General features: G+C 49.4%; 1 protein-coding gene across 4 annotated transcripts; it reads right to left on the bottom strand.

Annotated features, from left to right (window-relative positions):
* Positions 1-810: 810 nt before the first annotated feature.
* On the bottom strand, positions 811-14,786 carry LOC136551668 (phosphatidylinositol/phosphatidylcholine transfer protein SFH13-like). Of its 4 annotated transcripts, none has more exons than XM_066543224.1 (16): positions 14,399-14,786; positions 14,092-14,247; positions 12,657-12,701; positions 12,241-12,562; positions 12,027-12,126; positions 11,308-11,574; positions 11,087-11,164; positions 10,910-11,011; positions 10,777-10,826; positions 10,580-10,679; positions 3,172-3,270; positions 2,927-3,040; positions 2,649-2,823; positions 1,770-2,152; positions 1,313-1,387; positions 811-1,222 (listed from the first exon to the last, which is right to left on the bottom strand). In XM_066543224.1, the coding sequence occupies exons 3-16, from the start codon at positions 12,661-12,663 to the stop codon at positions 1,202-1,204; spliced, it is 1,893 nt and encodes a 630-aa protein (XP_066399321.1). In that variant the 5' UTR covers positions 12,664-12,701; positions 14,092-14,247; positions 14,399-14,786; the 3' UTR covers positions 811-1,201. The 4 variants fall into 4 exon arrangements, with proteins under 4 accessions (XP_066399321.1, XP_066399315.1, XP_066399327.1 ...); XM_066543218.1 differs by having other exon boundaries at positions 14,092-14,214; XM_066543230.1 differs by lacking the exon at positions 14,092-14,247 and having other exon boundaries at positions 2,649-2,817.
* Positions 14,787-16,707: the final 1,921 nt, after the last annotated feature.

Genomic DNA, 16,707 nt, shown 5'->3' with positions numbered 1-16,707 from the left:
TGAACTAATCTTTCTCAATCACAGCACTAGAGTGGAAGGTTAGTTCACTTGGTTGTTTTAATTATCCAAAATCAAACATAGGGCTTTCAGCCTCGAGCTCCTAGTGATGCGATGCTACGCGGTGCCCATCAGGGCCAATGGCTAGGTTGCTTACAGACGAGGACGCCGCGACCATCCCAGGCTTGGTGAGGATGGCCGCCGATGAGGGGGCTCCCGTAACGAGAACCGCTTGATGCATCGTCTTGCACAGAGCGCCGATCTCCAGACGAAGGTATGGTGCCATCGACCCTTGGACGCCAATCGTCGAGCACCTTGTGGGCTTGCTCCAGCTCAGCGAAACGACCGCCAAGCGCGACCTCGCCTTCAACTCGTTGAGGACCAACTTAATGTTCAGATCCATGGTGCCTCGTTGCTGCTGGAAGCGTGTAAAATGGTCGTGGTCGATCTCGTGTATGTTAGGAGTGGATTCGTGGAGGAGAAGCAGAGAGAAAGGAGACGCGAGAGACGGGAGTAGGGAGGACGGCTTCTTCAGTTTTCGAAAGGATTACGAGTTCATACAACTTGATTCAGATACACGGCGCCTAGGCCTTAAGTAGCCGCACGCAAGCGGATCTTAGCACGCAATGAATCCATTCCGGCCCAAATACAGTGGCGTTAGGCTTCCTGGACCTGGGCCTACGATTGCTTGCGAGCCCATCCTGATAACGCCCCTTCGCGCGCTCCGCTTCATCGTTCCCGCGCTTCTCCACGTCTGCAGATTGAGTCGCCCTGACACGTTCCTTCCTAGGATTCATAAGAAATAGTATAATATATCGCACAATTCTGTGCAAAGATCACATAAATGCGCACGTTTATATCACCATATGCGTACTTGTTCAGGCACACTGTGCCTCATATCTGTACCACCTACTTTCCACATTTCTATCTCTTCTATTTTTCTAGCCCTTGCCATCCATCCTAACATCATCTGTTAACATGAAAAATGCATAGGCTTCTTAGGGTCACAAGGAAAAATATGAAAAAGGGGACCGATTTTTTCACTATCCGTGGTCACCATCTTTTGTGCCAGTAATGTGAAAACTGACTGGACGGCCTTCACATCACCCATCGAATTCTTGTGCGTACTTTTCTCCGCCACTTGTACCCTTGACTTCAACCCCACGATAAAGTATGTTGTTACTTCAGCAGTGCTGATTCCTTATTACGCACAGAATCTTCGTCTCTGCATGATGGACAAGATAGTGAGACCAACAGTGTAACTACATTGCAATCCAGGTTTGAAGACAAAAAAGAGCCTAGTAGCTGATCTTACACGTAGGTTTGATCTAATCACTTCCTCTAGCGACTCAGCGATTTCCATTTGCTTCATCACCGTGGCTTGCAGCACCTGACAAAAAGAAGGGGGGGTTCTCTTATTTTCATTTGACATTGGCAGCAAGTTTAGATAGCGATTTCTCTGAACAGTCTTCAACCATCTGTTCTCACGGATGCATAAGAATGCTATATTCCTCCACTTCTTTTTATCATTTATTAAAAACAAGAAGAGTTTTAGTTGCCTTGTGTCCAAAAATGATTCAACACTTGCGTTTCAACATTTAAAATGCCTTCATTTCCGCCTGTACCATGTTTAACAATCTAAAATCGATGCTACCACCGTTTACATTTAATTAGGAAATGCAAATATTCCCTAATTATTGTATGGGTTCTAATTACTAATGCCTTCAGCAGTTAGAAATGGAGATACACTGACATACGTAATGGCGACTTACCTTCTTTGTTCGCTCCAGGTCAGATTCAATACATTTTATCCTATTCCATGAATCCAAGAGGGATTGATCTTTCTCCATAGGAATCGCTGGGGGCTTGCTGCCAAGCTCATAGACCTTCCCTTCAAGTCTCTGAAGGCGCTCTATGACCAGACTGATGTGGTCTACATTGAAAGTCTCTACTGCCGGATGATCGTCAGAAATCGGTTCTGGTTCGGCCAGAGGTAGTGGGTTGTTGGCCCTCGTCTCCTGCTGACTATATACTATGTGAAAGAAGGCGAAGACTTTGACAATAAAAGCCAGAAGTAGCCTGACAAAGCGATGGAATGCTCCTTCATCTGAAACCTCTTTAGGTACTACTGTACCTCGTCTGTTACTTGAGGGACCTAGAGAGAGTAAAGATATGGTCAGTAGATAAACTCAACAGAACAAATGCAACAGTTTGTTCTATAGTGATAAATATAAAACTCACTGCTTTCAAATCATTGAATCGATCCTAGTCACCATGCCACTGATCGGCCAGACTAATCGCAACTAATTTTGACTAATAGTAGTGCATAACCGATCGCCATGCCACTGATAAGCCTGACTAATCATGATTAGTTGGACGACTTGATACCTTGCATAAAACACTTGAACAGCATGCTATCCTAGGTTACTGAACCTTAGTCACTCGAACTATTACTGTTGAGCTGGTCGCTGAGGTTTCTTTATAGTTCGACATATACCATAGCGTGCATGAAATGTAAAGCTAACATTTTACATGTACTTAGGAGCTCACTATTCCTTCTTTAAAAAAATAGTTAAATGCCTGGGAAAAGAATAAATTGCACATTCATAATATTACAGAAATTTACATTTCAGAAAAATCAATGAGCATACCAGCCATGTGTGCTGCTGTGCTAACATCCAGTGGCCGAACTTGAGTATTTACATCTGAAGCACTGGTTTTATCTGACATTGATCCTCTTCGACCATAGTCAACCGTTTTGTCCACCACAACAAAGTGATCGTCACAGCTGTAATAAGCTGCAGAGTCTTGAGCTCTCATCTGCATCTATGTAAAACATAAGGTTCAGTACACACAAGAAAGACTTAAAAGTAGCACAATCCGACAAGGTTAAGCTACTTGGCTACATTGTTAGAGCTTAAAATATCACCTCTTCACGAACTGGGGCCAATCGACTACACCCCACTGTGCTTCTCATCATCGGAGAACCAAGATCATCAATTTCAGACCCTGACTCCACAGTTGACGTGTCACTGTTTCTACCCTGTCATTCGAGAGAAAAAAAAAACACAACAGTAATTAGTTGCTAGAATAACTGTAACTGATGGAGCAGAAGGTTTCATCCATATTAAGGAATTTAGCATGATTCAATGAGTAGGGCAGTGCAGAGTTTACCTTCAAAAGATGTAACCTAGCAAATGAACTCCTCCTTTGCTCAATCTCGGATAAACGTCTGGTATGTCTTGTAAATTTTTCTTCCTTGTTATGTGCAAGCTACAATCAAACACACAAAGTACTATAGTTGTCAGATGGTGCATGGAAAAGACAAGGTATGACAACATGTACCAAATACAGTAGTAGTATTCTACCAAGTGATATGAAAAGGCTACGGATAGATGGATTAGCAGAGAGACCAGGATTTCTTCTTGCTTGCCTCTAATTGATACATGACGGACCCTTTTATAGAGACAACTTACTTGACCCCTAAGTAATATCCTAACTGAATCAATCTATCTTATTCCTTTCCTAACAAACCAAATCAATCTAATCGAATCTAATCAGAGCCGGTACAGTGCCACGTGGCCCCCTGGGCCGGCCCCGCCTGCCATAACACTACTCCACCCCTCCAAGACAGCTCGTCCTCGAGCTATGGCGATTGCTGGAGCAGAAGACCTTGCAGTGCAGAGAAGATTGTTGCAGTCGTAGTCGAGGCAGAAGACATATGGCTCCCCAAAATCAACTCCGTCCCATGGAATCTGCTTCTGCAATGGTGCACGATCCATACCTTCCTCCTCAAGGTGCCAAACCTGGCTGCTCCATCTGATTTGCCAGGAATCTAATCCGCCTGGCTCGAATCCATGGAGCGCCTGCACGTGGAGTCGATGGTGCCCTACACGAGCAGTGTTAAATAATCTGCTGCTCACCTCTGTATGCGCGGCAGGGGCAGGCGTTGAAAGGGCTCCCCTGCTGCTGCACTGTAACCGCTGCAGGGGCAGGCGCCGAAAGGTTCTCCTGCCGCACTGTAGCCACAGTAGGAGCAGGTGCCAAAGCCAGCCCTGTTGTCACATCCAGTCACTATAGCAGCATGGCAGCCTAACATGTCTGTGTACTAGGATTAGATGGGTAGAGTTGTATATGTAGTTTACCACTGCAACTCAGTAAAGAGAGCGAGTTCAGTTTTGCCATATCCTCTGCAGAGCTCCGCCCAACGCTGATGCTTGTGTTGTATGTGCGCGCGCTCTGTTATCTCTCCCTTCTTCTACCCCTAGCCATAATATGTGGTCGGCAACGCCGGTGAACTGGTCGGCTCACCCGTGCTGGAGATCCAGGGGCAAACAAATGGCTGCCCAGCCACGACAAGAGGTCGTCGTGCGCACGCTGACTCGCACCAACTATGGCGAGTGGGCGGTGACCATGAAGATCAAGCTTAGAGCCCGACGGCTCTAGAATGCTATTGACAAGGGCACCGACAACGAAGAAGACGACATGTCAGCGTTGAAGGCTATCCTCGCTGCTGTGCCAGCGGAGTACAGGGAGTCGTTGGGGGCGAATAACTCTGCTAAGGAGGCGTGGGAGGCCATTGCAGCGATGCGCGTCGGCTCCGACCGCGCAAAGAAGGCGATGGCACAGCTGCTGAAGCAGGAGTACGCCACCCTCAAGTTCAAGGACGGTGAGTCGGTGGAGGACCTCTCCCTCTGCCTGTAGTCGCTCATCAGCAAGCTGAGGAGCCACGGTGTCACCATCGATAAAGAAGAGGCGGTCTCCAAGTACATCCACTCCGTGCCGATGAAGTACGTCCAGATCGCTCTCTCCATAAAGACGATGCTGGACTTGTCCACCCTCACCATTGAAGATGTGACAGGCCGTCTGTGGGCGGTGGACGAGCGCATCGAGCAGGCCACAACAACGACGGACAGCGGCAAGTTGCTACTGATATAGGAGGAGTGGGCTGCCTGGAGGAACTCCGGGCAAGCCTCCTCCAGCCACGGTGGCGATGGCAAGCGCCGTGGCAAGGCTTCTTCGGAGAAGAAGTAGAAGGTCGACCCCAACGCCTGCCGGTGCTGCGGGAAGACGGGCCATTGGACAAATGAGTGCCCAAATTGCAAGCAGGAGAAGAAGGCTGAGGCTCATTTAGCACAGGCTGATGAGGATGATGAGGCCACTCTCCTGATGATGACGTCGCACGCAGACGAGCTGTGTGACAGCTGCCTGGCCAGGAAGGAGAGGAGGCTGCTGTTCCCAAAGACGGCCAAGTATCGCGTGACGGACGCTCTCGAGCTCGTCCACGACGATCTCTGCGGGCCAATCACGTCAGCCACAAACGGTGGTCAGCGGTACTTCCTCCTGCTCGTGGATGATTGCAGTCGCTATATGTGGCTGCAACTCCTGACGAGCAAGGACGAGGCGGCCGAGGCGATCAAGAAGTTCAAGGCGCGCGCGGAGGCGGAGAGCGGCAAGAAGCTGTGCGTGCTGCGGACTGATCACGGCGGCGAATTCACTTCGGTGGAGTTCATTGCGTACTGCGCGGATCAGGGTGTGGTACGACACCACACCGCACCGTACTCGTCACAGCAGAATGGCGTGGTGGAGCGGCGGAACCAGACGGTGGTCAGCATGGCTCGATCCATGATGAAGGCCAAGAGCACGCCGGCAAGGTTCTGGGGTCAGGCGGTGACCACAGCAATGTTCATCATCAACCGCGCGCCCACAAAGGCCCTGAAGGGCGTGACGCCGTTCGAAGCTTGGTATGGCCGCAAGCCGAGCGTGTCCTTCCTCCGGACATTTGGCTGCATCGGTCACGTCAGGAAGACGAAGCCGGTCCTCACCAAGCTAGAGGACAGGAGCACACCGATGGTGCTCCTGGGCTACGAGGAAGGTACCAAGGCATACCGGCTCTACGACCCACACGGAGGCAAGGTGGTTGTCTCGCACGACGTCGTGTTCGACAAGAACGCGGCCTGGGACTGGGACAGTCCGAGCACGGGGGAAGCTGACGACTTCACTAGCACCTTCGTCGTCGAGCACTTGGGCATCCACGGTGGTGGAGACGCTGGAGAGGAGGTGCTGACCGCTCCAGTAACAGAGCCGAACACTCCTGGGGCGGTGCCGAACACTCCAGGAGTGGTGCCGAGCGGTCTTGCAGTGATGCCGACCACTCTAGGACGGGTGCCGAACGCTCCCATAGCGGAGCCGAGAGGTTTTGCAGTAGTGCCGACCACTCCAAGACTAGTGCCGACCACTCCTGCAGTGGTGCCAACCACTCCAGAAGTGGTGACGAGCGGTCAAGGAGTAGTGCCTAGCACTACAGCCAGGGTGCCGAGCACTCCAGGTGCTGTGCCGACCACTCTGACGGGACAGGGGACTCCATCGACGCCGATCGAGTTCGCCTCACCTCCAAGCGACATCACTGAGTTCGTGGATGCCTTCCACGACGGTGAGGAGCTGCGGTTCCGTAGGCTGGACGACATCGTCGACGGCACAGGGTCCTCAGGCCTGACGGGTCGGCTGCTCAATGACCCAGAGCTGCTTCTCGTCAGTGCAGAGGAACCACCCACGTTCGCGCTGGCCGAGCGCGATGCAAATTGGCCACGGGCGATGCTGGAGGAGATGAAGGCGATTGAGAAAACGAGACTTAGGAGCTCGTCGATCCACTTCCAGGATGCCGTCCGATCGGTCTGAAGTGGGTGTACAAGGTCAAGCGGGACGAGCGCGGCGCTATTGTCAAGAACAAGGCGCGCCTCGTCGCCCGAGGCTTTGTCCAGCGCGAGGGCATCGACTTGCACTCAGCAGCTCGCCGGTAGTGCGCATGGAGTCTATCCGACTGCTGCTGGCTTTGGCAGCAGCGAAGGGCTGGCGCGTCCATCACCTGGACGTAAAATCGGCCTTCCTCAACGGCGAGCTGGCGGAGACGGTTTTCGTTAGGGAACCTCCGGGTTTCGCCGTCAAGGGAGCGGAGCACAGGGTGCTCCGACTGCGCAATGCGCTCTACGGGTTGCGGCAGGCCCCGCGAGCGTGGAACGCCAAGCTTGACGCCACGCTGGGCGAGCTTGGGTTCACGCGGTGCGCAACCGAGCACGCGCTCTACACGCGGTGACGGGGGAAGAAGGAGCTTGTCGTCGGCGTGTATGTGGCTTGATCGTCACCGGCGCACGTGCGGAGGACATCGACAACTTCAAGTGCGAGATGGCGACTCGTTTTCGAATGAGCGATCTCGGCGCGCTCTCCTACCTCGGCATCGAGGTGAGACAGGGGAAGGAGGCGCTCACGCTCGGTCAAAGCGCGTACCCCTCGAAGCTGTTGGAGCGGAGCGGAATGGCTGAGTGCAAGCCGTGCGTGACTCCGATGGAGGAGCGGCTGAAGCTGACTTAGGCCAGTACCGCGGCGAAGGTAGATGCATCACTCTACCGGAGCATCGTCGGCGGTCTGCGCTACCTAGTCCACACGAGGTCGGACATTGCGTTTGTCGTGAGCTACGTCAGCCGCTTCATGGAGGATCTCCGAGTGGATCACTGGGCTGCGGTGAAGCGGTTGTTGCGCTACGTCAAGGGGATGGTGGATCAGGGGATCGTCTTCCCCAAGATCGGCGGAAGTGGGCTGCAGCTCACTGTGTTCAGCGATGCAGACATGGCGAGGGACATCGACAGACGGCGGAGCACCTCTAGCGTGCTCGTCTTCCTCGGGTCGGATCCAATCTCATGGTTGTCGTTGAAACAGAAGGTGGTGGCGCTGTCCATGTGCGAGGCAGAGTACCTGGCGGCGGCCACAGCGGCGTGCAAGCTGTGTGGCTGCGCCGGCTGCTGGGCGAGCTGATCGATGTGGAAGCTCACCCACCAGCACTGATGGTGGACAACCAGCCCACCATCGCCCTCGCGAAGAATCCGGTTCTCCACGACCAGAGCAAGTACATCGGCATCAAGTTTCACTTCCTCAGGGACTGTGTCGATGGAGGGCAGATCGTCATCGAGTTCGTCGAAACTGGTTGGCAACTCGCGTACGCCCTCACCAAGCCGCTCAGCCGTCTTCAGTTCACGGAGCTGAAGAAGATGATCGACATGGAGTAGATTCTAGAGTTAGCAGCAGAATTAGGGAAGTATTAAATAATTTGTTGCTCACCTCTGTATGCGCGGCAGGGGCAGGCGCCGAAAGGGCTCCCCTGCTGCTGCACTGTAACCGCTGCAGGGGCAGGCGCCGAAAGGCTCTCCTGCCACACTATAACCACAGCAGGGGCAGACGCCAAAGTCAGCCCTGCTGTCACATCTAGTCATTGTATCAGTATGGCAGCCTGACATGTCTGTGTACTAGGATTAGATGGGTAGAGTTGTATATGTAATTTCCCACTGCAACTCAGTAAAGAGAGCGAGTTCAGTTTTGCCATCTCCTCTGCAGAGCTCCGGCCAACGCTGGTGCTTGTGTTGTGTGTGTGTGTGCGCTCTGTTCTTCCCCCCTTCTTCTACCTCTAGCCATAGTGTGTGGTCGGCAACGCCAGTGAACTGGTCGGCTCACCCGTGCGGGAGATCTAGGGGCCAACAAGCAGCCACCACTGCTATGGGTGTAGCAGAGCAGGGCTGTGCTGGAGGCGTACTCCAAGCGGCCGATGGAGCTTTGAAGGCCTGATGCTGAGCCGGCGGGGAATCCGCGCATGCAAACAGCCACGGCCCTGCCCGAGGGATCGGTGCTGCGGCTCATAGAGGCAGTGACAAAGGCACCTTGTCCGCGAATGTTGGTGCAGGGTTGATCGCCTGCATTGGTGACGCTGGTGAAGAGACTGCCGAAGTCGTGACAGCCGGGGTCTTCACCGCTGGTGCCGCAATTGTCAGGGTAGGGGTCATCGAGGCCGAAGATGGCAATGGCATCCTGGCCCTGGCCCTCTGGTTTGGCGGCACGTAGCGTTGGACAGTGCTGCCCGCCAAAGAGGCTACCTGGTTTCATGGGTTTCCATGCTCCATAGTGAGTGATCGGGACCCCGTCTTCACTAGCAGCTTTTGAGAGGAGCTGTTCCATCTGGCAGGCGTCAAGTTGCTCCGTAGCTCTGATCTCCATCCACAGACGGACGGATAGTCTGAGGTCACTAACCGCATCATCGTCATGTATTTGTGGTGTCTTGCAGGCGATCCTACACATTCTTAGCTGCAGTGGTTACCATGGGCGGAATACTGCTTCATCACCTCTTTCCAGTCCGCCCTCCGTGCTACTCCTTTTGAGGTTGTCTACGGTCGTGCCCCGCCAACCTTGCTGTCCTATACAGCCGGCACGGCCAGATTAGCTGCTGTGGGCCAGCAGCTCCGTGACCGCAACGCATTCCTAGAAGATCTTCGTGATCGACTGCTGCTGGCCCAGGATGTCATGACCGAGCATTAGAACCAGAAGCGGCGTTCCGTGGAATACTCAGTTGGTGACTGGGTTTGGCTGCATCTCCACCAGCGTACAGCTGTCGGCATCACTACGGCTTCCTCCTCCAAGCTTGGGCCCTGTTACTTTGGGCCTTACCAGATCACCGAGCGCCTGGGTGTTGTGGCTTATCGTTTGAGCCTCCCTCCTAAGGCCCGGATCCATGATGTCTTTCATGTGGCGCTTTTGAGGAAGTTCCAGGGCGACCCTCCAGCCGAGCTAGTGCCACTGCCACCCATCCTCCATGGCCAAGTGGTACCTACTCTAGCGCAGGTTGTCCGTGGCCGTTTGAACCGCGGAGAGTGCGAACTTCTTGTTTAGTGGGAGGGCCGTGTAGCTGCTGAAGCCACCTGGGAGCCTGTCAAGGACTTTAAGGAGCGCTATACGCAGTTTCAGCTCGCGGACGAGCTGTTTGTTGGGGAGGAGGGAAGTGTTGTGGACTCCTTCGTTGGTCGCCAGTATAGGAGCCAGCCTAGGCATCCACATAGGCCTAATCGTGGCTAAGGCCAGGTTTGTTAGGAAAGGCAACTTTGGGGCAAGTGCACCTGATATATAAAGGGCACCTTAGATTGATTTGTAATCATCGAAGAAGGAAATTAACCTCCCCTAGGCGGGTTGGGGTTTACATTCGACGGTGGCTGCGAGCGCTTCAGCCATAGCCGCCGGCGACAATCCCCCACCGCCCTTGCCTCGATATCCTCTGCGTTCTAATTCTCAATCACAGCTGCTCCTCCGATCTCCTCTACGCTCTCATCGCCGTCACGCCGTATCATGAAGTTAGATGGAGGATATTCAATCTAATTCTTATGTTCAGTTGGGAATCACATGTATTGCACAAAATTTATGTTCTAATTTAATCTGAAGAAAGATTTGTTTGCTTGACGAGCATATAATAAAGGATAAAGATCATTTTTGGCCATCAAACTATAGCCAGAGTTCAATTTTGGCACCACAACTCAAAAACCAGATATCACTAACCATCGCACAATGGAAACCCGACAAATTTAGCCATCTGGCTGGTTTCAAAGTGGCTTTGTATTTTCTGAGAATATATAATACATACTATATGTTTCCCATTTCAAAATTACCTTAAATCATAACTCATTGTAAAACAGAAACTCATCGAGCAACCCCAATAATAAACACAGATGTGGCTATATGGGTATATGGTTATGAAATAAATCAATGAAGTTACCTTCATAATATTTGGATCATTCCATGGACCTTTGTTAGACCTCAGGCATCCTCCCACAGCAGCACAAGTGCATGTCCCCCCCAAAAATTCAGGAAGTTGGCTATAGACATCAAAAGAAAACACACAATCTAAGCTAATGGGACATAATCATTATGATCGAGAAATTATGCTTAATATGGTTATAATAGAAAACATACCTTGCATCTATTACTTCCAGAAGTTTGTTCTGAAACTTTGTTCCCAAAACCTATAATTGAGGCTCCATGAAAATTTATACTTATTTGGACAAAAGAAGGAAATAATGTAGTTCCAGAGATCATTTATGCTCACATGTATCTTCGAAGCAGTTTTAGGGTCAAGAAAGCCTTTCACAGAATTCCATAGTAGCTTGAAACCGCTACCAGCATTCACAACAAACATCTGATGCAGCGTCTGAGCATACGAATAAATTGTTACCCAGTCTGGCGGTCAAGTATTGATCAGGAAAAGCAACAAGAGTACACATACCTCTGGATAATAGTCACTGTCAATCTTCTGCATTCTACTTAACATATCTCTTGCTGTTTTGCTGAAGTTCTTGAGACCCTGCAGCATGATTCATAATCAGCAACAGTAATATTGCAGGAATCCAAAATTTACTTAATGTGTTTGGATGCAAAATAAGAGGTTAGTAAGCTAATCATCCACAAAGAGATAAAACCCATCAAATATGAGAAGAATCATCATACCACACCATCGACATCTAGTATAGTAGTTGTAGAATCGATATGTCTTTTTGCTGCAATAGAGCATGCAGGAAACCTGTCCCTGAAGGCTCTCTCAAACTCTTGCACATGATACTTCATGTAGCGATCAACCGTAGTAATGTGCATCAATTTATTTGGTTCCACTTTCCCTAATCTCTCAATGTATACTGGTCTTCCCTGCCTGTCAACTCCATGGTAGCCCTGAGGATAATAGCATAGCACATCATCTAGCTCTTCAAAACTGAAGTCCTGCAGGATTTAGTTGCAATTGATAAGCATCAGTTATAGCTTTTCACGATTCATGAAACATAAAGGGCGCATTTGAGATTTTTTTTTTTGACCGAATGCGCATTTGAGATTAGAGATGCAGGTCTGCAAATAAAGACATATTAGCACCATTTATCACTTGCATGTCAAAAACAGCTAGTTGAAGATGGTGACAGGCATTTCCTACACTAACACTACGCAACCTATGAACCAACAAAAAATCGCAGCCAGAATTGTATGGTTATAATGTTATTGTACCAACTAACCCAAAAGCATTAGCCTCATCTCTAGTATTGTTGTTTTCTTATGAAATGAACAGGGCAGGAGAGCTAAAAAGAAGATGAACAAAAAAGCAATGAGACCTCAGAGCATTGAGCAATGACAACCATCAAAACTAATACAAAGCTAACAACAAAAAGCTACTAGAAGCTCACCTCTAGTATTGTATCTGCTCCAAACTCTTTCCTCCACTGGAGCATCTCAGCCCACATATGGATCGCTTTCTCAGTGTCAAATTTTCTAGCCTTCAAAAACCTGCAGGGATTCAAAGAATGTGGAATTCCAATTGTCATATTCTTATGCTGCGAATTGATAGGAGCTATATCTGCTTTTGTAGCTTTTGGTGTGTACAGTATTCAGTGCACAAACCTCAGCAACAAGTGATAATCATTATGCTTGTCAGGCAGCAAGTTCCTGTTCAGAAGTTCTTGCTGGAAGGTAAAGACGGCTCGCTCCTCTTGCTCATCCCTGACATCTTCGATTGTGAAGGATGATGCCCGATGCTCCACCTTTCTTTTTCCCCTCTTCTTGAGTGAATGTGTGAGCTTGTTTGATGCATTCAGTGCCTTTTTCTTCAGTGACCCGATAGATAGCCGCCTTCGCTCGTCCTCTGAGTTGTCCACATCTGATCTCCGTTCTTTCCTGTCATCAAGCGTGAGCAGCCCTTCCATGCTTGCTGACCGACGGCGCACTTCAGAAAGAACGAGAGAATGAAAGTTAGTCATTTGGATGAACAGTAACTGTTATATTGTCACAAAGATAAATGACATAGTGTGAATATGTACCTGACATTTTGTAGGTAGCAGAGGACTGGAAGTCTACAGGTACAGCTGGAATGAAGTAGAGATTGGGCAAAGAATCATGAGAATATGCCAGCCAAACTTCAGAGTACAAAACAAGCATGCAGTTTCCATGCGAGAAGATGTCCTTTTTTGGCCTTGGATAAAGCTAATGCGATGTTCTCGGTCTCTCTAGTGAAATTGGGAAGGAGAATTTGAAGGCACTGCATTTGGTTTGCAGTTACCAGAGCGTTGCAGACAAGATGAATTTCCCCCATTAAAGAATTAAGGGAAAAACGCTCCGGATTGTATGCCGTGGTTTGGTAACCCATCAGCTGAGTAACTACAGCTTATAATAAAGAATAAAGAGCCCATAAAAAGACGTGCTCAGCAAAAGGGCAGACAACTCCTGTACTGTATCAGCCCCCGGATGCAGAAAAAGGAGGGTAAAAAAAAGTAAAAGCTGTCAGTGGGTGACAATGCAAATAGAAAAACTAAAGTAGGGAGCAAAGCAGGAATTTAGTCCCAAGAGACAATGAAAAGGGGGAATTCTAATTAACAATTATCCTGAGCTGATCAATCAGGCTTTTATTAGTGTTAATTTCGAAGACACAGCAATCAGCACGCGTGAAAACACACTTGTTCGTGTACTACGAGAAGGAAACTGTGTGTAAGCTGTGGTGCCCGGCCTGCCAGGTTGCAGTTGCAGAAAAAGGAGCGTGGTCAACAGGCAGGCTTTGACCAGGCCAGAATTGATCAGACAAGACTAAATAAAAACCCATGTTATGCTGGTAATAACTGGCGAGCAACGCATGTTTGCGTGACCTTGACGGTCGGACGCGATTTGGTAGCCGATCGCTGAAGCTAAAAGAGGGCTAGAAATACGGACTGGATTTCAAGGAAGATGACTTGCACTGCTGCTGGTGCGAGTGCGGGTCAGCCACTCGTTTTCAGGACATGTTGGTATCACCACCGGAATCAATTTGTTGTTGATTTACCGAAAGTTCTAGGCCCTATTCTTTTTTTAGGCGCGCCAAAAGGACGAAATGGTGTGATTAAATTAGACTAAATGGTGTGAATGCGCTGTAAAATACTCCTACCTACGATTGCAGGAGGCCAAGTAGTTGTTAAAAAAAGAAGAAGATTGTTTTAAAAAAAGAAAATGAAGTTGCTTTAAATAATTCCCGTGCTTAAATTGGGCTATGTAATTCCTGACATTTAAAACCAAACAGATGAAAAACAGGCTACAGGAAGGATTGACCATGAACAAACCAGAATTAGGCCATGGCTTGAGACGGGACATGAGGCCAGGCGAACAAGGGACAATCCAAGATCACCGTTGCGTCAAATTTGATATGGCAATAGAAATTAGAATTGAACGCGCTTTATTTCAGCTGTCGACTGGACGGGCCAGCATCAAATCGCAAAACCGAGCACCCACCAGGCCACTGGACACCACCACCGCAGTTGAGCTGGGTTGTATCACCGACGCACCGCAGAGCAGCCGCCGGTAAGAAAGGTCGGAAACGCAGATACACCGCTGGCTCGAGGCCAAATTCAGCACCTACCACAAAGGGATTACCTATCCAGTTCTTAACTGATAAAAGAAAGAAGAAAGAAGAAAGATGAAGAAATTGAAGAACCATGCATGCACACACGGGCACAAATAGAAATTATAGTAAAAAAAACAAAGGCCAGCGGCACAAAGACAACTTGCAGGGGAGGCAACAGGACAGGTGGAAGCTCACCTCCTCCAGGATCGAGTTCCACGCGGCGGCGGGAGCGGGGCGACCCCCAATTCCTTGACGCAGCTCCCAGCAACGGCGGCCCAGCTCGGAAGGAATCAGATCCTCCCAGGCTCCGGCCAAAAACCCAGAAACCGAGCGAGCACGCAACGCGACGAGGGGAGGGGTGAAGAGGTCGACAGCGTGTCCTCTTGTCTATTCCTCGGCGTTGGCTGTTGCCCCGTCGCGCTGCGCCTTGCTAATTATACGCTTGACGTTGCGACGACAGCGGGCAACCGGGTCCGGGCAGGAGAAGCTTCTCTGCCCCTGGGCGTTTCCGCCGAGCCTGGCTCTAAGATTACGCAGCTGTCCGGAGGGGATTTGTGCAAAAGCCTCGCCTGCCGCCATTTGGGTTGTTGTTGGCCAGTTCTGGCCAGAGGGGGAAGGGGGTCTACGATTCGGGGGGGGGAAAACTGGTTCACTGGATTGGGATACATGGGGGTTTGAGTTTGGGATAGGATGGTCTCTCAACCCACAAATCTATCCCAGTGGAAAGGATGGGTTATGAGAGGAATAGCACTGTAGCGACAAGATTGGAGTAGCGAGGGGAGCCAAGAACCACAGGCGAGCAGCTCGATTGCTGCGGGGTGGAGATCGATCCGGGCTCAAGTTGGCCATCTTCATCGAAATCGACGGCCGCGAGTAGGCGATCTCCCGCCTCCCTGGTTCGCCTCCGTCCTCCCATGGTCATCCATGGAACCTGTCCGTGCATATGAAGGTGGTCCCCACCGGTTGCCAGGGAGGCTTGCCCGTGCAGCCTGGCGCTCGTCGTCAAGCGCCCAATGCTCATCCCCCTGCTGCTACTCGCTGGCCGTGATGGGGCGATGCTTGTTACTCGTTGGCGGTGCTCTCGTGTGTGCTTGGTGCGGTGGTGACTGGGTGCTGTAGGCAGGAGATGACCGGTGCTCCTTTTATTTTTCTTTAAAAAGAACATGTGGACCCTAGTATAATCCAAACCCAAACCTTGTTGCATTTAAACGTTGGATTAGCATTTAATTTGCATTTCCAAATCCATAACCCACTCCCCCGTATCCTACCCTATTTTCCTATCCCTATCCCTAGTAGCCAGTAGCAGCTCACATCGTGGGCCCGCCCCCTCCGTCAGGAATAAAGGCCGCCGCACCATGCTAGCCTGACCTGGCCTGGTCCCCTGCTCTGCTCTGCTTTGGTTTAGGCCTTGTTTAGATTGTTTTTTTACTCTTTCTCTGTCACATTAATTTTTGGATACATGTATAGAGTATTAAATGTAGGTAAAAAAAGTAACTAATTGCATAGTTTGGTTGTAAATCACGAGACGAATTTTTTGAGCCTAGTTAATCCATGATCGGACAAAGTTTGTCAAATACAAACGAAACGTGCTACAGTGTCTAGATTACAAAAAAAATTGCAATCTAAACCAGGCTTTAGTTTGATTTTCCCGTTGGTTCCTTGATTTGGGGGCTTGTTTCCTTAGGCCCCGTTTAGATGCCCCCAAAACCTAAAATTTTTTGCGCAGTATCCGTCACATCGAATCTTGTAGTACATGCATGGAGTACTAAACGTAGACGAAAAAAAAACTAATTGCACAGTTGGGTGAGAAATCACGAGACGAAACTTTCGAACCTAATTAGTCCATAATTAGACACTAATTACCAAATACAAACGAAAGTGCTACAGTACCCAAAACCCAAAAATTTTTGCATCTAAACGGGCCTTAGTCTGCTTAAACTTATCAACAGTTGTTTTATTTAACAACCGGGTGGTTTTCATTTGACAGCTCATTCGATGGTTTTCATTTGACAGCTCATTCGCGGTTTTCATTTGGATTGGAGGAATTTTTCCTGTTTTATGCGGGTTTTTCTTTTTTTGAAAGTGAATTTATTCCTATGAAAATTATGTATAATTCGCATAAAATTATTGCGTTCCAAAGGGGGCCAGGTTGAATACCTGGATTTGTTCGTACCCGTTATTAAGGGCCTGTTTGGTTTCCATAAGTCAGGTGACTTATTAAGTCAGGTGACTGAAAACCAGTGACTTATAAGTCATGCATGTTTGGTTGTAGATGACTTATAAACTCATTAAAGGTGTGAGCCCTACGTGAAAAAGGGTGACTTATAAGTTTTAAGCAGGGGTGAACCAACTTAAAACTTATAAGTAAGTGACTTATTTGGAACCAAACAGACCCTAAGCAACAATAGATACCCTCTCTGTTCCAAAATATATATCGTTTAGACTTAGTATATACATACCCAAATATACATTATTCTTCTAGGTACGCAATAAAAGTTGTGCAC

The sequence above is a fragment of the Miscanthus floridulus genome, chromosome 1, assembly GCF_019320115.1.
Source record: "Miscanthus floridulus cultivar M001 chromosome 1, ASM1932011v1, whole genome shotgun sequence".
Lineage (NCBI taxonomy): Eukaryota > Viridiplantae > Streptophyta > Magnoliopsida > Poales > Poaceae > Miscanthus > Miscanthus floridulus.
The sequence above is the reverse complement of the archived record's forward strand: the minus strand, read 5'-3'. Positions and strand labels throughout refer to the sequence as shown.

What these genes read in the sequence shown, in the direction of transcription:
- LOC136551668 (XM_066543224.1), bottom strand. An exon ending in GAGCAGATACAATACTAGAG is followed by an intron (nt 11,575 to 12,026) that starts GTGAGCTTCTAG and finishes TAAATCCTGCAG; the next exon opens with GACTTCAGTTTTGAAGAGCT. An exon ending in CACAGCAGCACACATGGCTG is followed by an intron (nt 2,153 to 2,648) that starts GTATGCTCATTG and finishes TACTCTCTCTAG; the next exon opens with GTCCCTCAAGTAACAGACGA.